The sequence below is a fragment of the Phragmites australis genome, chromosome 4 (assembly GCF_958298935.1).
Source record: "Phragmites australis chromosome 4, lpPhrAust1.1, whole genome shotgun sequence".
Lineage (NCBI taxonomy): Eukaryota > Viridiplantae > Streptophyta > Magnoliopsida > Poales > Poaceae > Phragmites > Phragmites australis.
Genome location: NC_084924.1, coordinates 27,976,551 through 28,002,046, shown reverse-complemented (window position 1 = coordinate 28,002,046; position 25,496 = coordinate 27,976,551). Strand labels below are relative to the sequence as shown.

The 25,496-nt window shown below is 48.7% G+C and overlaps 2 protein-coding genes across 2 annotated transcripts; one reads left to right on the top strand and one right to left on the bottom strand.

The window, feature by feature from the left end:
- The first annotated feature begins 15,363 nt into the window (after positions 1-15,363).
- On the top strand, positions 15,364-20,022 carry LOC133915990 (phospholipase D alpha 1-like). Its single transcript, XM_062359450.1, has 4 exons — positions 15,364-15,771; positions 17,261-17,320; positions 17,404-19,282; positions 19,398-20,022. The coding sequence occupies exons 1-4, from the start codon at positions 15,676-15,678 to the stop codon at positions 19,841-19,843; spliced, it is 2,481 nt and encodes an 826-aa protein (XP_062215434.1). The 5' UTR covers positions 15,364-15,675; the 3' UTR covers positions 19,844-20,022.
- Positions 20,023-21,604: 1,582 nt separating this feature from the next.
- LOC133915989 (transcription factor bHLH144-like) lies at positions 21,605-25,104 on the bottom strand. Its single transcript, XM_062359449.1, has 4 exons — positions 24,905-25,104; positions 23,732-24,138; positions 23,506-23,647; positions 21,605-23,418 (listed from the first exon to the last, which is right to left on the bottom strand). Exon 4 carries the CDS (start codon positions 23,389-23,391, stop codon positions 22,453-22,455), a length of 939 nt encoding a protein of 312 aa, XP_062215433.1. The 5' UTR covers positions 23,392-23,418; positions 23,506-23,647; positions 23,732-24,138; positions 24,905-25,104; the 3' UTR covers positions 21,605-22,452.
- Between the last annotated feature and the right edge of the window lie 392 nt (positions 25,105-25,496).

The window sequence follows — 25,496 nt, the reverse complement described above, 5'->3', positions numbered from 1 at the left end:
GTGCCTGCCGAAGGAGCAGCCCTTGAGGGCATCACCACATAGGCCTTTGTGTCATGCGAATGTCAAAGGCTCCCTCCCTCGTGATATTTTACCACTTCATGTTCAGTAGCTTGACTTTGAGGCCATGACGCCTGAACAAAACCTACAGACCGTATGAATGCTTCTTAGTCACCTCACCTGTGGCAATACTAGAGGGTTCACCAGTAGCACCATGGCTGCGTGACCTCGCTCTCCTGGTAGAAATCGCATGATGTCAAGTCACGGCGGCAAAGACCGCGCCCATTTCTAGCACTGATGACAGCCGTGGTTCCCAGGAATCATAGTAGGCCCCACAGTGGGACAAATCCCGTGCCCCCACTGTAACGGGGGGTACTAGGAGAACCCCGTCACATTGGGATAAACAAACCCCTGACTTGCACGACTCTCATTGCCAATGTGACCTTTGCAGCATGATCCAGGGCTAGAGGGCCAACCGAGAGTAGGAGGACCGCGCCCGACGAGGGTAAGACAAGGGCAAGCGGCCCTACCACTCGCCTTCCCCTTGCAGTGAGGCGTCAGATTCCTCCATCCTGTTGTTAGGACCTCATGACCATTGTCTCTCTCCCTGAGCATGTGCAGCTGCCCATCAGATAGTGTCTCCCTATTACGAGACATGGTGCAATGCCTTATCAACTCGGTTACAAGAGATGCACTAGCCGGACAAGTTCTAAATAGTCCTAACCAAAAAGTATGATGACTCTTCTAACCCAGAGGAATTTCGATAAATTTAAACAACCATGGTGCAGGCTGCAGGTGGAAACGGGAAGGTCATTGTGAACTATTTCCTAATCGTGTTGACCGACTCAGCCTAGTCCTAGCTTATGAACCTCCCCCGTGGGTCAGTCCACTCATGGGTGGTCTTGTGCGACCAGATTGTCACCAACTTCCAAGGAACCTATGCCTGACCAAGGGTCGAGCATGACCTATACCAAATCAGGCAGCGATAGGATGAGTCGCTATGAGACTTTATTTGGCGTTTTAGCTAGAACACTATTCCAATGATCACAGGTGAATCCGTGTTTATCACCTTCAGGAGGGGGTTTAGAGACTAGAAGATGGTTGAAAAGGTGACCACCAAGGAAGTCCGAAGCACCACCGAGCTCTTCGAGATCATAGACAAGTGCACACATGCCACTGAGGCCTGAGAGCGCTAGAGCGGCACGAAGCCGTAGCCGGCCTTCGACCAACCCGCCTCTTCCAAAGGGTTCAAATGGAAGAACAAAAGAGGAACAAGTGTAAGACAGGACCAACCGAGGTCATAGCGGTCGAGTAGACCAGCCAACCACGCTAGTGTTTCGAGAAAAAGGACGGGAAGAAGGGTAGAGGCTACTGTCCAATCCATCAAACAGATGCCTATGACCCGACCGAGTGTAAGGTCATACGGAACATCATTGACAAGGAGCTTAGGGAGTGCAAACCCAGGCATGACAATGATGGTGAGGATGGGGCCACCCCCAACTAGTCGGTACTAGGGTTCCAGCAGGCCAACCACATGGTCCACCACATCTTCGGAGGTGCTGCAACGTATTCATTGAATAGGGAGTACAAGTCAGTGGTCTGCGAGGTGTTGGCAACCGCGTTGGGCACATGCCCTAGTCTAAAGTGGTCGAGGTACCCCTCACCTTCAACCAGGCGGACCATCCTTCGTACGTCAAGCGCCCTGGTCGCAACCCCATTGTGGTCGAACCCACGATACAAAGCATCTAACTGGGTCACGTACTGGTCGATGGAGGGAGCTCCATCAACCTCCTCTTTGCTGATGCCTTGGAGCCCTGCAGATTTCAAGTAGTGCGTTGAGGCCATCTCCTCCTTTCTTCAGAATTACCCCTGGCTCCTTAGCTAATTGGGGCAAATCGAGCTACCCACACCTTTGACTCTTGAAATAACTTCAAGACTGAAAGGATCCTGTTCAATGTGATGGACTTCAGGACTTCTTATAACGTGATCCTAGGGCGATCCGTGATGGTCCAGTTCATGGCTATTGCCCACTATGCATAACAGGCAATTAAGATCCCTGGTCTGATGGGGACCATCACTGTTTTTGCAACAAGAAGATGGCCCTACACTACGACAAGAGGAGTTTCGACATGGTTAAGTTAACTCTCGGGTGACAGCCTAAGGCTGCGTGCCTAGTGGTTTGCCGATGAAGGTCCATGTCATCACCAGCCCAGATGTAACACCCTGATTTTCAGATTTCGCAAATTTCTAAAATTTTCCAAGATTATTGAATAGCTTCACCACTAGTATAGGTTTAAAACGTATTTTCTTAATCAATCAATCAATATAGGTTAATATTTTGTGTGCATTGCATGCTGAGTTTTGCTAGGAGCCAGGTAAATGCATTAGAGTTCTTTTTCCTTTTCCTTCTCTTCGGTGTTTTGAGTGAAAAATATTTTGAAAAGGTTTTACAAAACTCAGTAGTGAATAAGTTAAGGATCTTAATGGTTGGAATTCAAAATCTTTGAATTCATTATCTACTCAATATTTGATCATACATGATCCTTCTCTAGTTCAATTCAAATCTTATCCAAACTATTGTTTAAAGTCAATCTCTCCTCTTTCTCAAAATTCTACCCAAATTCAAAATCAAATTCCTTATCTACTCCTATTCTTGATCAACGTCATTTTTCGTTTCTCTCAAATTCACTTCAAGCTCAATTCAAATTCAAAATCTATTCAAATTTCTCTGCAAAAGTTTATTTTCTAAACTCTAGATATACCTAAAGTGTATTTGGGCTCAATCTTTCTCAAATCCACACCCTTAGCTAAGTCTTCTAGATGGCCCAACAAAGGATCCACGAAATCTGTAAATTTTCGCGGAGTCCTAGATAGCCTCATTTTCTCATGAAGTTTCGGAGTTCAAAACGGCCTCAAATGCAAATCTTGATAATACCAAAGTTGTAGGTCTCGTCGAGAGCTTTGATTTAAACCTGTGGAAATCCCCTTTTGGGTAACGGAGCTAGGAGTTATGGCCTCTGAAATCAGTGCTGCGCAGATAAGTCTGAGTTCAAATAGTTTATCTTGTGGTTCATTTTTTGAAATCAAGATGACGTTTTTAGAAGTACCAATGACTACCAAAGTTGTATATATTTTCGATTAATACAATTTAGAATCATGAAACGTCCAATTTGAAGTCCGGATGATGGAGATATCATCCTCGGAATACAGAGCTCCGAAAAAGGAAAGCGTAACCGACTCGAACTCGAATCCGATTCGTGTTCGGTTTAGACTCCACCTCAACCAGCCGCCCCTAACCTTATAATTATGAGTTGCACGCCCTCTACTATCTCTATTCCATGCCCCCAAGCCTTAGAAGTCATTGCTGCCATGCCCGTGTGTCGCCGAAGCGCCGCCGTTTGCCGGAGCCGCCGCCGCTGTCGCCCGTGATGCGCTACGTCGTCTTCTCCGTGAATTCTCCTTCCTCGACCATCAAAGCAAGATGAGGACCTCTTCTTCTCCTCTCTTACTACTATTTTAGCATCATACTAAGTCCCTATTCAAGCTCTAGCCTCGACCAAAGTCCGATCTACACCGCCACGGTCGTTGCCGTCGTGGACAGCCGTGCTGTAGCCGATTGGCATCAACGTTCCTGACCGACCAGAGATCAAATCACCAAGCCCTTTCACTGGTGCATGTCCCATGATGTTCTCCACGCCCTCACCAAACAGGTCGGACAGTAGAGCAGCCAAACTACCGTAATCAAGGTTGACATACTCGCTATCTAGTTTCTGGATGCGTTCTGCACGCGCACCGGATTTGCATTCGCGTTCCCCGTCAATCTGAAAGCCGTATGGATGCACCAACTGTGTCACGGCGTGTCCCATGGAGTCTTCTACGTAACCCTAGGAGCCCATCCACGTTTGTGCAGCGACACGACCAGGACGCCATTGCCAACCACAGCACGTCGCATCCATCACCCATCTCATCTCTGCTGATCGTTCTTTCGCTTAGTGGATGATCTACCCAAAACTATGTCGTAGAATTGTGTTCCCAAGATATATGAACATCTCTATTCAAATGGTTTCTCAAAATTCATAGCCAAGCTCCTGGAACGCGAGCGTCTTCGTTCCTGCATCTGTTCATGGTCACCACCAAACCTAGAAGCAGTCATCGCTGTTTTGCCGCTACCTTGGATGACCCCTTCCAAAACCAACCATACCGTTGAGTTAGTATTTCCGCGTTCTACGCTATGCTTTCTTCGTTTCACTGAAACACCACTGAAGCTCGACATCGATGTCGATGGCCACATGCCCGATCGCCATCTCCGATGAAACCCGAACCACCACCGCTACATAGAGTCACCAGTAGTATCCTTTACCTAGAAGTGCAACCTGTGGCCATTTGATCCATCATAGGTGGTTGATACTAGATCTCAGCATATCCTTTCTTTAATCTAATATGGTACTTGCATAGCATGCCAAGTCAGCGCCACATCATTCTCCTTAGCCTAGTCAGCGAAGTCTGGTCTGCCCTACACTTCTTGAATCTTGCGCAATAATATTGTCAAGCCTGACACGGTGATTATGCAATAAAGTCTTTCCCACAGGAAGATAGTTCCGGAAAATTGGCATTTCCTTTTCAGTCTAATTCATCTCTCGAAAGTTATTCTCTTTTCATCTTAACTCCGATTTAGACGATTCTTGCGTCTAAAAGTTTGTAAAATCTTACTTATCCAACCATAGTATTTTTAAAGTGTTTTGGTGATGTTTGTTATGTTATTCTTAGTGTTTTCCTTTGTGTTGTTTGTCGGTAGTTCTCGCGATTAGTCGATAACGTTCTGGAGCAGTTCAAGGGACTTCAAGACCAAGATTTCGACAACACTGAGCAGCATTGGGTAAAAGACAGGTGTCCTTGATCATCTTGAACCTATATTTTTAAATATTTTGTTTTACAAAATTGCATGCAGTGTCTGTCAATATGATGGGTAGTCACCTATGTTAGGGTTTTCCCTAGATTTTTCCCTTATCATCCTTGGAACCTAGATGGTTTATGGTTAGGTGTCTTTTATGGGTAGATTGCTTAGCCATGCTTTTGGGATGTTGAGAAGTGTCATAATCTTGACTAATGAACATATGCAACAATGGTCGTTAATGTGTTAATGGTATAGCAACATGGAACCTTAGACCTTGAGCAAAGTGGTTTTGATGGTTATCATGGTTATGATGTTGGTTTAATGTTTGCTCAGGTAATTTAAGTAAGGACCGGTTCATGGAGCGACAACCCAAGAAGTAACGTACCAACCACGAGGCTGATATGGGTAAGACATGACATACTAATTAGAGTCTATCCAGTGTGTGTTGTGTCAGCGCAAAAGGGGACTTCTGGGTAGGAGTTGAACTCGCGTAAAGCCTGGCGGTGAATCCTAGTTGGCAGACACATACTGGATTAGTCTCTGGTTAGTGGAAAATGTCATTCAGTGATTCTTGGCGGCACACCACTGGCGTGTGTTAAGTGTTTCGTGAACACAGTAACATGGAATTTACTGACTCGTGGGGAAAATTGGACAACCTCTGCAGAGTGTAAAATTGTTATAACAGCCGTGCTCACGGTTATGAGAGACTTGGATCCTCACATGATTAGATGGTTGTGGGTATGGTTGTGGTACAGGGAGTACTACATGGTTGTGGTTATGGTTCTGGTACATGGAGTACTAGATGGTTGTGGTTTTGGTTATAGTACAGGGAGTACTAGACGGTTATGGTGTGCAAAGTGGGGAGCCTTGTATGCTGCGTGTTGGACCGTATGGGTTACATTCACTTAATAATTGCTTAATACTTTTGAGTCCAAATATGTTTTCATTACTCGCATTTATACAAATATACCATGTGTTAGCCTATTCTTGATATAAGCCTGCATATCATTACTTTCCCCCACTTGTTGAGTACTCTATGTGCTCACACTTGCTATTTTCTCTATACCATGCGACATGTGTGCTGCTGCTCAGTGAGTGAAGATGTTGAAGACTATCAAGACGAGGTTGTGATGTTCTAGGCGCATGTCTCCCGGTCAGTTGCCTGCGGTGTTGTTGGGCACCAGTGCTTCTGTTCCGCTGCAGATATCTTGATAGAAGACAATATATGTTAATTGCTGTAAGAGTTTAATGTTTATTCTATAAAAATATTGCTTTTGTTACTTCACCTGTGACGTCCTTATGTGTGTTGAACATCCTGGGCACACATAAGCCGTATCTGGTTTTGTTCATTAAAACCGGGTGTGACACTAGATGATCGGCTCAAGGCAATTTGCCTAAATGACGCTAATCCATCCTGTATGGTTCAAATAGGGACCAGTCTGGACCTCAAATAGGAACTCACGCTGATCACTTTCCTCCAGTTGAATGTGGACGTCTTTTCATGGAGTCCGTCTGATATGTCCAGAATCCCTAGGGACGTGATCGAGCATAAGTTATCTGTACGAATGGATGTGCAACCAGTAAAGCAGAAGGCACGTTGGTTCTCCATCAATCGAAAGGAAGCAATTCAAGAGGAGGTCGACAAACTCCTAGAAGCAGGCTTCATCCGTGAGGTACAATATTTGGAATGGCTGACTAACGCAGTCATGGTCCAAAAACACAATGGTAAGTGGAAGATGTGCGTTGATTTCACCGACCACAATAAGGCATGCCCGAAGGATCTCTTCCCTCTGCCCCAGATCGACCAGCTTGTTGAATCAATGGCTGGTAGTGATCTGCTAAGCTTCGTAGATGTCCGCTCATGGTACTATCAGATTAGCATGTGTAGGGTAGATGAGGAGAAGACTACTTTGGTAACACCCTTTGGGGTCTTCTGTTATGTAAAAATGCCTTTTCGTCTGAAAAATGCTGGTGCCACTTACTAACATTGCATTCACCTCATTCTTTGACCACAACTTGGTAGGGATGTCGAGGCATATGTTGATGATGTGGTCATGAAAAGTAGAACCAATGATGACTTGGTCGGGGATATCCAGGAAACGTTTGACAACCTTCGAAAGTACCACATGAAATTAAACCCGGAGAAGTGCATGTTTGGAGTCCCATGGGGAAGTTGCTCGGGTTTCTCATATCCAGTCAAGGAATAGAGGGAAATCTTGATAAGATCAGAGCCATTGACCAGATGAAAACCCCAACTAGGTTAAAGGAAGTCCAGAGGCTAACAAGATGTGTGGTGGCGTTGAGCAGGTTCATCTCAAAGCTGGGAAAGAAGGGGATGCCGCTCTTCAAGCTCCTAAAGAAAAGCGACCACTTCTCGTGGATGACAGATGCAGATACGGCCTATCAGGAACTCAAAAGGTACCTCTCTTCCCCTCCTATATTGACTGCTCCTTGACCAGATAAGCAGCTCTTGCTCTATATTGCAGCTACCCCACAAGCCGCGAGCACGATCCTGGTCATCAAAAGAGAAGGATTTCAACAACCAGTATACTGCATCAGTGAGGTCCTACACAACACGAAAGCTCAATACCCACATGCTCTGAAGCTGTTATACATCATACTAATGGCCTCTCACAAGCTCAAACACTACTTCCAGGCCCACAAAATCAAGGTGATCTCCTCGCTTCCCATTAGAGAAATACTCCATGATAGGGATGTTACAGGAAGGACCACAAAGTGGGTAGTAGAGCTCAGGGAGTTCGATATTCAATTTGTTCCTAGAATGGCTATCAAGTCCCAGGCGCTGGCTGACTTTGTGGCCAAGTGGTCGTCCTTTGAGCCCGAACAGGAGCAACGACTAGAGACAAATGAGCATTGGATAATACACTTTGATGGGTCATTCACGTTAAAGGGAGAGGAGGTTGGAGTGGTCTTGACCTCACTAACCGGCGACATCCTCAGGTACATAGTTCAATTATATTTTTCGGCTACTAACAATATCATAGAATATGAGGGCCTCTTGTCTGGAATGCGAGCAGCCTCCACACTTGGGGTAAAACAATTGTTAGCAACAGGGGATTGAATACTGGTCGTAAACCAAGTACAAAAGAATTTTTAGTGCTTGTATTCGACAATGGCAGCATAACTCGCGGAAGTGAGAAGACTAGAGTTACACTTTATTGGTTTCAAGGTCAGGCATGTCTTTCGCAAGGACAATTTCTTAGCTGATGAGCTGGCCCGTCTAGCTTTTCCTCGCAAAACTATCTGGTCAGAGTCTTTGAAGAAAGACTCACATGACCATCCACCACTATCCCACAGGTCGTGTGTGAAGGGGATGCTCCACTTGAAAATGGAGCACCAGAGGCAACACCTTTGGAGGCAACACCTCCTTAGGTGCTGTTGACTTGGGGTTGCCATCATGTGGTCACCGTGCTTGATTCAGGTATGACCTGGATGGATCAGATCTTGGACTACCTTCAGAATTGAGCAGTCCTTGAAGATGATGAGTCAACAAAAAGGGTCACGCGGCAAGCCCACAGATACGAGGGACGCCTTTACCATCGAGAGAGCAACAACCTTTTACTAAAATGCATCACTTAGGAAGACGGGAGCACAACGCTCTCTAATATCCAAGGAGGCATATGTGGTAGCCACACTTCATACTGCACTTTGGTCGGAAAAGTGTTTTGGCAAGGATTCTATTGGCCCACGCTCCTCCATGATGCTCACGAGTTGGTGAAACGATGCGAGTCATGTTAGTACCATGGCCAACATACCGACCTACCAGTCCAAGCACTACAAACCATACCATTCTCTTAGCCTTTCCCTGTCTAGGGGCTCGATATCATGGGACCATTCCCTAAAGCCTTAGGAGGTTTTGAATTCCTATTTGTGGCAATTGACAAATTCACTAAGTGGATCGATGCTGAGCTTGTTATGTTGGTCATCGTCACAACTGCGATCAAGTTCATACGAGGGTTGGTAGTGCGGTTTGGCAGTCCAAACCACACAATTACAGACAACGAGACTAAGTTCACCAGTAGTTCTTTCTGAGACTACTCGAAGAGATTGAGTCCAAAATTTGCTATGCGTCAGGGGAACTCCCCTAAAGCAAGGGACATGTCGAAAGGGCAAATGGGATGATACTGTAGGGGATCAAAACATGGGTCTTTGATCATCTTAAGAGCTATTCAAGACACTGGATGAACAAACTACGCATAGTACTCTGGTCACTGAGAACGACTCCCAGCATGGCCACATCTGAAACCCCTTTCTTCTGGTCTTTGGCATGGAGGCAATGCTCCACTCTATTGCCCTTCAGTCTACTCGAGTGACCAACTACTCGAGCGACAACCTGGTGGCGCGATGAGTGGATGACATAAATCTGATCGAAGAGTTCCACGTTCGTGATCTAATTTGAGCAGTGCTATATTAGCAAAGCCGTAGACACTACCACGGCCATTGGGTGTGGTAACAGACACCAGTCGTAGGTGATCTCATCCTTTGGTAGGTCTAGAATAAGTCAGGCTGGAATAAGCTTTCCCCCAAGTGGGAGGGACCCTACAAGGTGGTCGATGTCACCCGACCTGGTGAGGTCAAGTTAGCCATGGAGGACAACCGTAAATTGCACAACTCTTAGAACATAGCCTAGCTGTGCAAGTTCTATGTCTAGGGCTGCTCGAAGATGGGCCAGTTTTCCTATTTTGCTGGATCTTTCGGACGAGTGTGGAACATGGCTTGTAGGTTTTTTCAATTCAAAAGAATCAAACTCTCTGTTCTGCAGGATTTCTTAGAAAGGAACAATCTCCCACCAACTTGTAAGTTTTTTTTATTTATGAGGCTTGACCACCTGGTCAGTAGGTTTTAGCCGATCCGGCGGTCGGGGGCTTTATAACAATTTAGATTGTGTAGTCATTTGTTCATGTTTTTTTCCTGTTTTTTTGTGCTACTAGTTACTTTGCCTGTTCACTCTTGTGGTGAGTACCAAACCATTTTAGTGGGCATTCAAGTTGCCACTCGCACAGTTTCAAGGATATGGGTGGCTGTGAAGTAACAATCGTGAGACCACAAGCCCTAACCCAAGTCGAGCACTAGTTGCCACTAAAGGGCTTGTCGAGCCAAGGGTTGTCCTATGCGCCACAGACCTAAGAGAGCTGCATGTAATGTTTTGGTCCCCCCTAAATGTAACGTGCACTCAAAACCTACTCATGGGAAGTTTACATAAAAGCAGGTCATGTATTTACAAATTAACTTATCGGGGTAATGCCTAGGGGCTATTTCGAATGGTTTTTACTCAATATCCCTAGGAACCGAAGATGCCCTTCTCTGAGTCAAACTGGATAGACCAAAGAAAAGACTGAGTCACAAAATAAAATGACCCTGTAAGGTCATGAAGCTCCTCTGTGGTCTTCTGGATGCCGACGAAGCCTTTGGAGATTGCCGGATCAAGGTCTAGGTTAGGGAAGTGCTCGCTGACACAAGAAAAGGTAAAGCAGGCACTATGGAGTATGGTCACAAACAAGTGGTCACTGATCTTCCTGCGCAGCCTCTACTCGAGTGCACCCGCCTCCTTAGAGGCTGCCAAGAACCAATCGACACGACCAGTTATGTTGCCTCTAGGAGCAGGACAGATCTGAATGCCAGCAGCCTAGAGCAGTGAGTCAAAGGGAGTGAATGCCTAACTGAGATGATAGTAGAAATGCACCAACCGCTGGTCTTTCTTCCTCATCACTCGCTCCAAATCTCTCTTCACCGCCAACAGCTTCTCCCGATAAGCTGGTCAAGGAAATAGGTCACAAACCACGTAGGAGTCAGTAGGTCGAGGCTCACTTGGCTAGCCAAGGACTACACGTGGCTTAATGGGGGTAGGGACAATGCACCTCGAAGATCAATTTGTAGGATCTCTCGCTCGACTGCAAACCTAAGCTCGCACTCGGCCACTGCTTCTAGACTATGCTGGTTGTTGGCAATATCAACATGCATGATCGGGGGCTCAGAGCAAGCAGGAGGGGCGATCAATTCTTGGGCTTCATTCATACATAGTGCAAGCCTAAATTGCAGTTTGAGGTTTACTCTTCTTAGATGGCCTCCTAGATGGTCTCCACCTGGAAGATAGATCCTATGAAATCCACCGACCCTTGGCACTCCGTCTCCAGCCTCGCCATGGCTACGGGGTCGGTGATCATGATCCCTTCCTGGACGGTCTCAAGGTTGAAGTTGGGCTCGCGGCAGTGGTAGCACTTAAGAATGTATGACGTCGTGGCTTTCACTGCCATCATCATGTCCTCCGAGGTCCTTGCTGTCAGGATGCCTGGGAGCTAGGAAAACCTCTCTGTCAAGACATTGGTGGCATAGGCCTAGCCCTAAGCAGCCCTCTCATCCTTCGGGTCGGGGGCATCTAGTCCGATGCTCCTCAGGGGACACCGAATCACCTTAAAGGCTTCCTCAAGAATACCGCGGGTCTTTTGCTCACCCTCTTTGAGCTAAGAATGTTCAGCAATGAGTGCGGCATTTTCCTGATGAAGCTTGGCATTTTCGTTAAAGTAAGTGCCTCGCCACCTTTCTTCGGCCACCAGCCTCTCTAGTTCGGTGCACCTACTATCTGTTGCCTCCTTCTCGGCGATCAGTATTCAGATGGAGGTGGGAAGGCTGATGACCAAGGAAAGTAGGTTGGAGGCTAGAGTGGGCTCCATGATTGGCTCCACAGGTGCGGAAGTCATGAGAAGTGCTCTCAGTGCTGGAGCTACTGGAGGCTGGGGGGCTGAAGCACCTTGATGAGGTGTCGGAGGAGTAGCGACCGGGGTCTATGGGGGATTTGAGGACCTACAGCTGCAACATATTACAGATTCAAGAAAGAAAAGATAAATCAGAGCACTTGAGCCTAACCAAGAAGCTTACCACGTGGGCAGAGGGGTGAGCACGAGCCTTTTCCTTGTGAAACCGCTTGTGACTGGTGTCCCACGGGTGCATTTGGACGTTTCTATGAGAGTAGAGCCCTTCGCTGCTCTCTTTCCCGCTGACACAGAGCCTTGGCTAGTAGCAGTCTGGTTGCCCTCAGCTTGGTCGGAGCAAGTCTGGTCAGGGCGGCTTTGGTCGGTGTAGGCCTAGTCGGTACAAGCCTGGTTTGGGCGAATCTGGCCAGGGTGGGTCTGGTCGGTGCAGACCTGGTCAGTGCGAGTCTGGTCAGGGTAGGATTGGTTAACCCTCTGCTGACTAGCACCACATGCAGGACATCCACCTATGGTCGATATCCAGCTCCGGGTAGCTTGATCGTCACCATGACCAGGTTGACTGCTGACCAAAGTGGCACTGGGCGATGGAGGGTTCCGGTGGGTACTGGAGTTGATTTCCTAGATGACTCCCATGACCTCGTCAATCACCAGACGTAGGACGTCGACCTCAGGGAGACCCTGCATCAATGTGGACCATGAAACCCTCACCCAGGAGAAAGCTTGGAGGTAAACATTCCGAGAAAATGCTAAATGTACTAGTCTGATCTGAGCCCTCTCCGACGAAGGGAGATCACATAGTAGAGGAGCATCACGTAAAGGGCCACCCTTCCTCAGGTCAGCCACCATTAGGAATTGAACCCGTGAGTGGATGACCTCGTCAGGGAGATCTGGGTAAGAGGCGGATACTTAAGATGTCACATGACTAAAACAAAAAATTCTTAGGATACGGTTGCAGTATTACTTGCAGAGCTCTCCCGGGTGATGTTATCGCTCCTGGTGTACTGGTATGCCGGATGTGCTCTCCTCCGCAAGGGGTATAACCGGCATTTGATGTAGTCGTGGACAACATCCGATCCCGATAGCCTGGCATCCGCCAGTCACTTCACCCATGTTGTGAGAACCAACAACTCTGAAGTTGCCATGGGAGCGCTCCCCCAGCGCTCGGTGGTCTGCACTGGTCGGCTCAAAATGCAAAATATTGTCCAAGGAATCTTTTGTCGCAAGATAGAACCATTTCTCTCTCCAACCCGACCACATGACTTAAGGCCCATCTCAAGGTAGGAGCCTGTGACATCATCGCGGAGGTGAAATCCATAGCTCCCAATGGGTAGACCTGTCTGTAACCTAGTCGTGTAGAAGAACATGAAGAGGTCAAGGCATGGCTCGACCCAAATGAAATTTTTGCACATATGAGCAAATACGCTCAACATGATGATGGAATTGGGGTTGAGATGGAGGTGGCAGATATCGTAGAAGGAAATGATGGTGGTGAAGAACTCGGAAAAGGAAGGAATGAGGCCGACCAAGAAGGAGACGAACATCATGATTTTCCTCTCGCATTGAGCAGGGACATCCTCCCTAGGGTGGTACCCCAAAGACATGCGACGAGGGAGCTGATGGTTGTAACAAATCTGTATCAACCTTGCCGTGCTACACTTGGACTTGGGAAAGTCTGGCTCTTTTCCCATGTGTGGTGCCATTAGAATACGGCAGAGGGGGCAGAAGAAGCACAAAAAGTGACAGAAACAAGGGGCTCTGGGTGCGAAGGCATGGAGGCTTGGAGAGATTGGAGAAAGGTCATGGGGAACCTTTGGCTTTTCAATTTGTAGGGCTGGCGGGATATCCCAACTGTCACGGAGTCCACCCGTTTCAAAATTTGAAGGATCAGCATGGGAACCAAAATTTTCTTGGGTCTAGTGGCATTAAATGTTTCTCTCTCCCATGATTCTCTCCCACTTACATATTTCTCTCTCTCTGGACATTTAACCTCCCCTCAGGGAGCGGTTTTTTGAGCCAACCACGTGAGAAGGTAGCGTTGACAGCCATCCCCTGGGCTAAAACTTATGTTCACCTAGAACCCAAGTGGTACAACCAGACCACGGCCATGACCACGACCACGTGGCCAAACCACTCAGTCTGCCGCATCCCTAGAGAGCTTATGGGGCTACTATTGATATAAAGAATAGGGGGTCCCCTGTTCTATGGGACCACACCAGCAATGATCCGTTGGCAGTAGATATTACCAAAAGCTGACTCTGGCGCGCATGTCTGGTAAGGCTTGCGCGACCAGTCCCTTGATCAGGGAAGGAAACCCCACGAACAGGCCTTGCTGGTTGTGGGGCAGGTATTCACCTAACTAGTTTAATCTCATTTAATGCTACCCACTCAAGTGTTTTCCTTCTTCAGGTACCTCCTTTCGATGAGCGAAGTTGTGGCCGACACAGTGGTGCAATGGCCTGTCCTGTTGCAATTAATGCTACGGGATGGCCCTTAGGTAGGGGCGACAATCTTGCAAGTGGGCGTGGCGACATGAGGCTCATGGGACAGGACACGCATATCACTTGGTAGACCGAGCATGCCCACTCTCCGTAACAATAGCCTCGTAGTAGGGGTTTACAGCCAGAATGAAACTGCCATAGTTCTAGCATGTACTGTTTGTATATACGTTTCTCCTCCTACTATAAAAAGGAGAGAGGACCAGGCTTGTAAAGAGGACACTCTTTCTGGATCCAGTTAATCCCCATCATAAGAAAATATATATGACATAGGGCTATTATTCCACGGAAGGCCTGAACCTGGATAACCCATTGTGTTCTTGAGTTCATCATCACACACACTCCCACTTGTAGGAAACGTTGACCACGCTCCCATCGACCGATATACCCCGGACATATTGTCAGGTATTAACCCTCGACAACGCTTGATGGGGTTGTCTAAGTTTCCGCCGCCACCATTGTAGCAATGCTCAGGTCGGTCGAACACCTCGCATGCGTTGCGCTACGTGCGAACGTCGTCGATGTGTAGCTCGTTGAGGCAATCCTGCACGGCCTCCTGGACGAGCATGGGCAGGCTATAACCGTCAGTGCGGCTGACGTCATGGAAGTCCTTTCCGTCGGCACCGTCGAGGGTGCACTCGGCAAGCGTAGCAGACGGGGAGGTCCTGCGCCGTCCCACTGCACATGGCCCGACCCGCAATCCCCCATGGCGCAAGAGTGGCTGTTGCCGACGCCCATGCAGCTAAGGAAGGCTAGGTCGAGGATGGCCTCCTTGTCTCAGACTGGAGCGGCCTTGCATGCCACTTCTTCGTGGTGATGCTGATCCGCTTGTGCAGCTTCCTGATCTGGGCAAGGAGAAGGGCGCATGCTTCATCCGTCATGGTGGCCACGATTGCAGGAAGGTAGGCTCTGATATCAGTTGTTAGCAGCCCTTGAGAGATAAGGAGCTAGAGGAAGGTTCTGGAAGGGAAAAAGGACCCGAGGTGGAAGATACAAAGCAGAAGAGAGAAACCGAAGAGAAGCTAGGAAGAAGAATTTTTGTACCTGCTGTCCCTACCAACCAGCCGGGTGCCACCCTGCGCCAACCGTATGCCAGCTGGGTGCTGACACACACGTCTTCCGAAGCTGAGAAAGTGAATGAAGAATGCACCCCTAATGCTGACCGCTTTTTACTCAGTTCCACACGCATGCACCTAAATAAAGTGCGCGACGCATCTCGCGAAACTCCTACCGCAATCTGGTATCTACAAGCTGAACTTGTCCTTTACTTTTCTTCCACTGCTGATGGTATGATCCCTTGCCGCGATACCTTTCAGAAGTCTCCGGCCGTCTTTTCTCAAAATTGCTCTTCAAGCAAGCAAGGAAGGAAGGAAGGGCAGAAGGAAAGTGTAACTGACTGCCCCACAACACCGATTCGTCAGCTCTTTTCGCCATGCATATATGTTGCACAAGCCATGGCTTCGTCGTGGGCAGCTCCGAAGAATTAGCTTAAGGCTCGGCGGTGAGAGAAGAGGTAGAGAAGGGGAGCTAGCTAGGGTTGAAGAAGCCGGTGGGCGCCATGGCACAGATGCTGCTGCACGGGGTGATCGACGCCAAGATCCTGGAGGCCGACCTGTCCGTCACGTCAGGCGGCCAGCTCAAGCCGGCGAAGAAGGTACAACATACATGCAAGCTATTTATGTTCATCTCCACTTGCAATGACGCAAGAGAACCTTTGAATTCCTGCTCACTGTCACTGGCTCAGAATCTGAAACTTGGAGTATCTGGTATGAACTTACATAAATTGCAAGAAAACCTCTGAATTTCAGCTAAATTCTCGAGGTAGCTATACGTGAGTTTTCGATAGCAAGGAAAAATTATTAGTAACAACCAGAAGCTTCAATAATATCAGGAGACTGGACACTTGGTTGTCGGGGAAAAAACAACTAAATTCTTAGTCCTGCTAATCATACACATGGGCTAGGCCGCTTTTCTCACGAGCAGTTTGTTGTTGAATAGATGGATGGAAATACCGAAGGCCTTTCTCATGAATTTATCATGAATAGTCGTGCTCGTTGAAAAAAAAAGTTTTGATATTTTTCGAGCGCTTGAAATTAACTTAGGTTTCAATCATTATTCTATGTCCCTGAATTAACATCTAACTACTTACGAGTTGAGACAGTTCGATTTGATCCTAGGATCTAAGATGGTCAATAAAAAATAAAAAAAATCAAGCACTTGAAAAATAGTACTCTACATTTCAAATTGTTAGGTGCAGTTTGACTCGGTACAATCTATCAAACAACACTTCATCCTCAAAATTATCTTATATTATATTGCTCATGATAATAAAATAATGATCATAAGGAAATGTTTTCAAATATGAATCCAATTGTATAAAATTTGTATAACAAAATTTATAAATTGGTATTACTAATTGTTGGTTAAAGATTACTCCATTATCCATTTACAAATAACTGACAACTTTGATTTTATTGTTCAAACTTTGACCCATTAATTATTCACAAGTGCATGTGCAAATAGTTACAGGTTTCTAATATTCTTACAGTGCGTCTGGTTGGGATTTAATTAGTTTCGTATTTTCCTTGTTTTAGATTATGTATCTCCATAGAATGGATTATCTAATGAATTAGAATCACCTTTTGCAATCATTCGGCTAATTTAGTGGATTATAATTCCTGAAAGAGTATATATTAGAGGGGGAGATGGGTAATTCTCATTGTAGTACAAAGACAAACATTTCTCCTGATTTATTGTAGGAATCGGAAATCAAACTGCCCAGTTAGTACGGTTTCTTTGGTTCTTGGAGAGAAACAAAATCCGAAATCTCTGCCAAACGAAGCCTTAAAGTACTTTGATAGCACATCTAACAAGTGCTTTTCGATTTTAATGAGCTAAATAGTTTAAATTACTATCCATCAAAGCTTGGATAGTAACACGCAAAGTTGTCAATGATAAGTTTCAGTCTTGAAACGCGTGTCTCAGAAAAGAAATGGATCGGAGTGAGTAATACCAAAAAGAAATTCGCCGTTCTTTGTCATGCAACGTGCAACTCTTTTGAATCATTTTTATGCTCTTGATCTGCAATTCTCACTGCAAATGCACTAACAGTTTGTGCGAATTTTTCACTTGTGTGCAATCAGACTATGATGAAGAGAAAGGCCTTCTCATGGATCAAGAAACTGCCCTTTTGCAAGTGCCAGGTTTGACTCGTCCTCAATTCTTAATGGCACCTACACCTGTCCGTCCTTGCCAAGGTACAAACCCTGATGTGTTTCGGGCGCAGCGACTGCTGGAGAACGCCATCGGCCTCGACTCGACGGCCGGCAAGCTCTATGCGACGGTGGACATCGACAAGGCGCGCGTCGGCCGGACACGGATGCTGGACCCCGTCTACTCCCCGCAGTGGAAGGAGTCATTCCACATCTACTGCGCGCACTACGCAAGCAACGTCATCTTCACCGTCAAGGCAGACAACACCGTCGGTGCCACGCTCATCGGCCGCGCCTACCTCCCCACAGCTAACGTCATCGCCGGCCAGCAGGTGGACCAGTGGCTCCCCATCTGCGACGAGAAGCGCCAGCCGCTGGAAGGCGGGGACCAGATCCACGTTCAGCTCCGGTTCACAGACGTAACCGCGGACCCGGCGGCTGGCTGGGGCGCCGGCGTCGGCAGCGCAGCGTACCCGGGCGTGCCGCGCACCTTCTTCGGCCAGCACCGCGGCTGCCGGGTGCGGCTGTACGAGGACGCGCACATCTCCGATGGCTTCGCGCCGCGGATCCGGCTCGCGGGCAACAGGTTCTACGAACCGCGCCGGTGCTGGGAGGACGTGTTTGAGGCGATCACCAACGCCCGGAGGATGGTGTACATTGCCGGGTGGTCCGTTAACACCGACGTCGTGCTGGTGCGCGACCCGCGGCGGCCGTCGTCCGGGACACTCGGCGAGCTGCTCAAGCAGAAGGCGCACGAGGGCGTCACCGTGCTGATGCTAGTGTGGAACGACCGGACGTCGGTGGGGCTCGGCCCGATCAAGCGCGACGGGCTGATGGCCACGCACGACGAGGACACAGCGAGTTACTTCCGCGGCACGGGCGTGCGCTGCGTGCTCTGCCCCCGGAACCCCGACCAGGGCCGGAGCTACGTGCAGGACGTCGAGACGGCCACTATGTTCACGCACCACCAGAAGACGGTGATCGTCGACGGCGGCAACGCGGAGGCGAACGCGCCGCCTGGCCTCGTGAGCTTCCTCGGCGGCATCGACCTCTGCGACGGGAGGTACGACACGCAGGAGCACCCGTTGTTCCGGACGCTCGGCACCACCCACCGCAACGACTTCCACCAGCCCAACTTCCCCGGCGCGTCCATCAAAAGGGGCGGGCCGAGGGAACCGTGGCACGACATCCACTGCCGCGTTGAGGGCCCGGCGACGTGGGACGTGCTCGAGAACTTCGAGCAGAGGTGGCGGAGGCAGGGCGACGGCGACAACTTTCTTGTCACGCTGGACAAAGGGTGGGCGGCGCGCGAGGCGTCCGAGGACGCCGAGTCGTGGAACGTGCAAGTGTTCCGGTCCATCGACGGCGGCGCAGCGGCGGGGTTCCCCGAAAACCCCGACGAGGCCGCGCGGTGTGGCCTCGTGACCGGGAAGGACAACGTCATTGAGCGCAGCATCCAGGACGCGTACATCCACGCCATCCGCCGCGCGCGGGACTTCATCTACATCGAGAACCAGTACTTCCTGGGGAGCTCCTACGCGTGGCAGCGTGACGACGGCGTGACGGTGGCGGAGATCAATGCGCTGCACCTCATCCCCAAAGAGCTTTCACTCAAGATCGTGAGCAAGATCGAGGCCGGCGAGCGGTTCGCCGTGTACGTGGTGGTGCCCATGTGGCCAGAGGGCATACCGGAGAGCGGCTCCGTGCAGGCTATCCTGGACTGGCAGCGCCGCACCATGGAGATGATGTACAAGGACGTTGCGCTGGCCATTCGCGCCAAAGGACTCCAGGCCAACCCCAGGGACTACCTCACCTTCTTCTGCCTCGGCAACCGCGAGGCGGACAGCCCCGGCGAGTATGTGCCGCCGGAGCGGCCGGACCCCGACAGCGACTACGAAAGAGCACAGCAGGCCAGGCGTTTCATGATTTACGTCCACGCCAAGACGATGATAGGTAACGTAACTTCACAGCCAATTCAAGCATCAAGACATGCATGTCATGCAAAGTGAAAATTGCTAATGGTTTGTGTTCTTGGAAATCATCCACTGCTCGCCTTATATATATGCAGTCGACGACGAGTACATCATCGTGGGATCGGCGAACATCAACCAGCGCTCAATGGACGGCGGTCGCGACTCGGAGATCGCGATGGGCGCGTACCAGCCGGGTCACCTGGCGTCCAGGAACCGGCTGGCGAGGGGCCAGGTCCACGGCTTCCGTGTCGCACTGTGGCAGGAGCACCTGGGCCGCACGGCGGCGGCCGACGGTGCGGACAAACTCCTCAAGCCGTCGAGCCTGGCGTGCGTGCGCAGGATGAACCAGGTGGCGGAGCAGCACTGGAAGATGTTCGCGGATGATACGTTCCGTGGGGACCTCCCGGGGCACCTCATGGCGTACCCCGTCGGCGTGGGCAACGACGGCGAGCTCCTGGAGACGACGGCGTGCTTCCCGGACACCAAGGCGAGGGTTTTTGGCAACAAGTCCACCATCCTTCCGCCCATCCTCACCACATGATTGATCGATCCATCCTGGGCTGCAACTTGGAGTGAGAATGCTCAAACTGTTCATTGCTGCGTGCGCGAGTGAGTAGTGAGAAGCGTGTGTGACAACTGAGAACCGGTATTGTAACTGTTGTAAATAAGACGTGGACTGTTTGTGTGAATAATAACAGAATGAAGCATCATATCTGCCAATTGGGTTTGCCGTTTGCAAGAATTGTTTCGTTAATGCAGAAATGGGAAAAGTTCCATATACCATCATCTGTTGTAGGTCTCGCTTGCATTTGGTGTGCGCACCTCGGTTGGTTGAGCTTATGGACGTAGATCTAAATCACCTAATTTTGAATTTTTTTCACGAATTTGGGTGCCTATTTTTTTGCAAGAAGAGAAAAAAAATATATATCGACATAGCAGGGAACAAAGCAAGTGAGTTATAAGAGCTACACTGATCTTCTCCAACTTCTGTTTGTTTATTGCTTCACTTGATACTACAATGCTCCTAAGCACATTTAGTACTAGAACATGGCTCGATTAATGTGTTAGTACGCTTGTGTGTTTGGGCTGGGTTCTGGTACTTGCGCGGTGGGACTGAGCCCCGGCCCATCGCATCCCCAAATGCAGTGTTGGGCTTCATGTGGTAATAATAAGAGGCCGGCAGGTCTTCTCTCCAATCCTAAAAAAAAGAGAGGAATGTCTTCTTCTGGAAGAAGAAAAAGAAAAGAAGCGCATGTCACGCCGGCCGCCCTTTGCCGTTAACGAGTGGTCCTCCATAAACGAAGATGAGAAAAGGCAAAAAGGCGCACGTCGGCTGGGTGGCGCCGAGGTGACAGTGGCAAGCAAAGCGTGCCGATCCGCTGCTGATGGTGCAGAAAGCTGCCGCTGCGCACCCGCCATCCCAGCACTCGGGGTGCTGCGGAGCGCAGCGAAAAATCACACGCCTGATAACTTCCCGCGGCCTTTTTTGCATCGCAGCTGCAGGATCTTCTACGGCGCCCGACCGAGAAGGCAAGAAGACGCTCCCCCCGCTCCTGGTTAGCAAGGGGAACAGGGGACGGACGGCGCCCGCGTGGCCTCAGGAACGGCGCGGCGCGTAGGATCCGGGACAATAGCATAATGTGAGGGTCAGGCACGAGGTCGATGGCGAGCCTTCCATTCCATGCCTCCCTCCGCTTTGGCCTTGGCCCCCACCAAAGGAGGCTCCAGCACCCACCACGCTGCACCACTCATGCCCGTTGCCCAGCCGCGCACGCCCACTTGGAAACGGAACACGCAGAGAGGTGCCTCACGTTCTGGACAACCACAAAAACGCAATTTTCACCGGCACGCCTGACCAGCTGGATAGCTTCGTAGCCACCAGAATGGGTCATCAACGGTAGAGATGAAGACGAGACACCGAGATATCCAATCTTAAACAATCAAAATCCGACGATTGCAATGCCACATCTTTTAATCTGAACCCTTATAACACAGCCCACCTAGATAGATGGTCAGGTGTTTTTCTCTCTCTCCTAGTGATATGAGAATTTTCTCAAAGTACAGGTATGGAAAGAAGTGGAAGGACATCATGCCATTCAGCAAATCCGGACTCTTCCGACCCGCCATGGGCAAACGGACGAGGATTCATGATGCAACCTTCAAACAATCATCACAAACAGGACAGGGAGAGATGCACACTAGAACAAGACTCCAACAGCAAAATCCCTCTGGATATTTCACTGCTGGACGTTCTGCATATGCACACAAACCGTGCGCACTTCCAATTGCATACAAGTAGCTATGGAAGGAAACTAGAATAATACCGGCGTACAACACTACATGAAAGGCCATTATTGGCGTCGCAGTCCCAGCCAAGCTATCATTACAAAGCGTATAATGTTGCGGCAAACCAAATACACAAACATCACATATATGGTAGCATATGGACCTGAAAGAAAGCAAGAGATGATGAAAGGCGCAACGATGTTGAATTCCACATTAGGCACATAGCACTTTGTTGGACCGGTTGGACCCCAGGAACTCACCGCACACAGCAACCTAACCTCGAGCTACCTCCCTTTGGTAGTTGGGTCAAAAGCCATGGATGCAAACAGCACAACAGCACGCTTTGAATGGAATGGACTCTTTTCCTCCTTTGCTTTGGATCACACTCAGGAAAATATCTTTATAACTTTGCATAACATATTGCACCATCAACACCATACGGGCCTTTTGAGGAAGCTGGTAGAACACTGAGGCACTGACAGGGAGAAGATCAAAGCCCTGCGGTGGAAATACGATGCTACACTAGCTCGCGGGAGAGTAGCGTGGCGAGCTAGGTAGATCTTGTGGCTTCCAGGAGTCGTCGGTACTCCACAACGGAGGAAGGAAAACATGCATGCCTGCTTCAATTTAAGTAGTATTGCAATACTGAATGCTCATTGCAAGCACTCAATCATTACATCCTTGTGGGGGTACAGGCTACGTAAAGCAATCACTATTGGACCTTTTCTTCTTTCATTTCACTCCAGTGCGATCCTCAAGTAACAAACGGAACCATCTTGGCGCCTTCACCTTATCACTATTACTACTTGCAGTTCATATACGTAGAATAGTGGCTTCAAGAGCCAAATCACAATTATCCAGGAGCTAGAGGGAGACAGCTCCCAGTGTCTTGACCTTGAGTTTCAGATACTGCAAGTAGCAGATTGCTTCATCAAGAACAGCTGTGGCATCTTTGGCGATGCCTCCAGGGACGATCTTTCTGAGTGCAGCAACAGTCTCTTGGATTCTCTCTCTTCTCCGCTCCCGATCGTCGGGGCTGTCATCCTTGGCTGCTTCTCCTTCCCTCAGAGCAAACTTGTGGTTACTTTCCACTTCACCAATGCAACATGACTGTGCATCACAGTCATTGGCAAGAAGCTTCTGTTCAAAGGAATGATCAGGCCTTGCTGAACTGGCAGTGTCAACGACAGACCTGTTGGTGCCAGAGCTAAGTTTTCTCTTCTTGGCTGGTCGTGCAGCACCTGCACTTGCACCAGCACTGGCCACTGACTCCACGCTCAAGGTGTCATTCTCTGCAGGAGATTGCCTCCTAGCTCTGCCAAGTTCATGCACTTTTTCCCACCCTTCATCCGAGTCAGAATCTAGGAGTGCATTAATCTCATCAGTGTTCTCATGAATACCCTCGGTGTCTTCTGCTCCAACATCAGTTACATTAGTCTCGTTGCTACCTTGGAGCTCTGGCACAGGATCCAGTGTCCCCTTGCTCAGCAAAGGAGCTGTAATAGGAGTATGTTTTTCCTTCTGGTAGAAAACCAGTGATCTCTTACCAGGTGCCAATGTTGTGACAAATCTCGAAGGCATTGGAAAAGATGGTGTGTCAGCAACTGATGCTGTGAAAAATGGCACAGGCGCAGCAACTCCAGAACATATATAGGAATGATTGTTCAGATATGTTGGCAATGCCACCGAATTGGTGTCATCAAGCCTAGCATCAGGTGGATAGAGATTGTCTGCATAGCTATCGATATTGAGTTTCCATGAAGGATTTGGCCAATGGCACCAAGGATTAACCTTGTCCCCCATGAACAAACCACCACCAAACCGAATTTCCTGAAATTGCCAAGAAGATATTGAGTGTTACTATACCCATATCAAATAAAAACAGGTAGCTGCAACATGAAAGAACGATATTCTTACCAGAAGAAAGTTCAGATGAACCGGAAGTTCTCCCACTTGAATTGTGATTGAGAGAAACCTAAAACAGTATATTTATTCAGCAGCAAACTAGAGCAAGGCGAAGCTACGTCACAGGCTTGAGGAGATGACGGAAGTACTCGGCCTACAACAAATATAGCAAAGCAATGTCAGGATTGTCAATGAAGAAAAGGGGCCCTTAATAAATGACGACTTCTTTTCTCATTACCTGGCAGTTTTGCAGCGGTTGGAAGCAAGCTATAACTCTCACGGCGATTCCGTTCTCATGCTTAAATTCGCGGAATCTCGTCTGAGCAGCTGCTTTCCACACCATTAGTACTCCTCTCCGTTCTCCTTGGAAGCTTTGGTCAAACAACCACAGCACCCAAACAGCAAAGCCAGCAACCAGATGGGGAAGTTCTAAACTACCTTCATAAGCTTATGAATCAGGAAGCGTGCAAAGGTCACCGAAAAGCGAAAACCACAGGGGTGATTTTACAGAATCACGTGGCAGTATAGGTTCAATGAGATCCCTCTGTGGAACACGTCAACTGAAGGACCCAACCACCGCATGCTGCCAGGGCTCTGTGATGGTATCAAGTCCCCAGTTCTTCTGCTTGTTCACACCAGAATTACCTGTACAAATGGAAAATTCAGGTTCTTGATGAGTCTTTTAATACGGAATGGCACAACAACCCTGATACATGAAACTGCAAATTGTGCTGGGATCATATTTCTGCTCTGCAACGTACTATTTGTGTATTGCAAATGTCAGCCATTTGAGAAAATAAGGTTAATTAACTGGATTGTTAGCGCCAATGTTCAATCAATTCAGCCCCAAACTGACAGACAACTCCAAGATCCAGGAGCCCTTTGAGCTTAATACGATTCAATAAGCATCCTAACTGTTCCAGGTTACAAAAAGAAAGATCAACTAGAGCAAAATTTACAGCAGGACAACCTGGGTGGGGTGGGGGGGATGAGGGAATGTTAGGTTTTAGCACGTTTGCTCCCGTTAGACGCAGCACAAACAAGACAACAGCTCCTTGTATATGTACACACGACGCGATCTATCACGAAGGCGAAACAGCCTCCCAAGTGAGCCAAAAATCAAGCTCCAGCAAGTCTCAAAGGCCCGATTCTAATAACAGTATACAGATCGATCTGGCTATTCAGCAGAAGAAGAAATCAAACACCATAGGAACCCCGACACTTAGGTAAGGGGGGGAAACGGAGCCCAATGCCTTAATCGCACCACGCGGTCACGAACCTATCGAAAACCCGAGACAACAACCGGCCCCAAATCATTCCAACAACGCCACCGTTAAATTTGTGCCCCGAAACTACCAGTGGCACCGCACCAAGAAACCCTCCCCAAAACCCACACGGGCAGGGCACTCACCAGACCGAGCGTGGCGAGGCGAGGCGAGGAGCGTCGCGCGGAGGAGCACGCCGGAGGGGGAGGGGGCCGAGGGGAGAGCACGCGCGAGGGACAGGAGATGGGATTGCGAGGAGGAGCGTGCGCGCCTCGGAGCAGGAGGGGGGCGTGGCTGTGGCTGCGCGTGCTCGCTCGGTCACCGGCTCACGAGAAAGGCAGGGGGGGGGGGGGGGGGGGGTGAGAGAGAGAAAGAAGGCCAGCGTGTGGACTCTTATGGGCGGCTTCTGACCGAAATGCCCCTGCCGCGTGCTGGCTATCATTCCTCCAGCTCGGCGACGAAAGATGTACACGCCAAATTCTAGAAAATCCATGCGATTAGTGAGACTTCAACCTTGGCTACAAATGGTAAAATATAGGTTAGTTTGGTCTAACTTTAATTTTAAGTTAAATTGATTATTTATGGTTTTAAAATTTTTTAAGTTAAAGTTATAGATAGTTAAATAGTCTTAGCTGAGATATCTTTTATTTTAAATTAAAAATAGATATTTAAATAATTTTATTTTATCCTATCAACTACAAATCTTATATGAATCTGAAAACTAAAACTCTGCCAAAT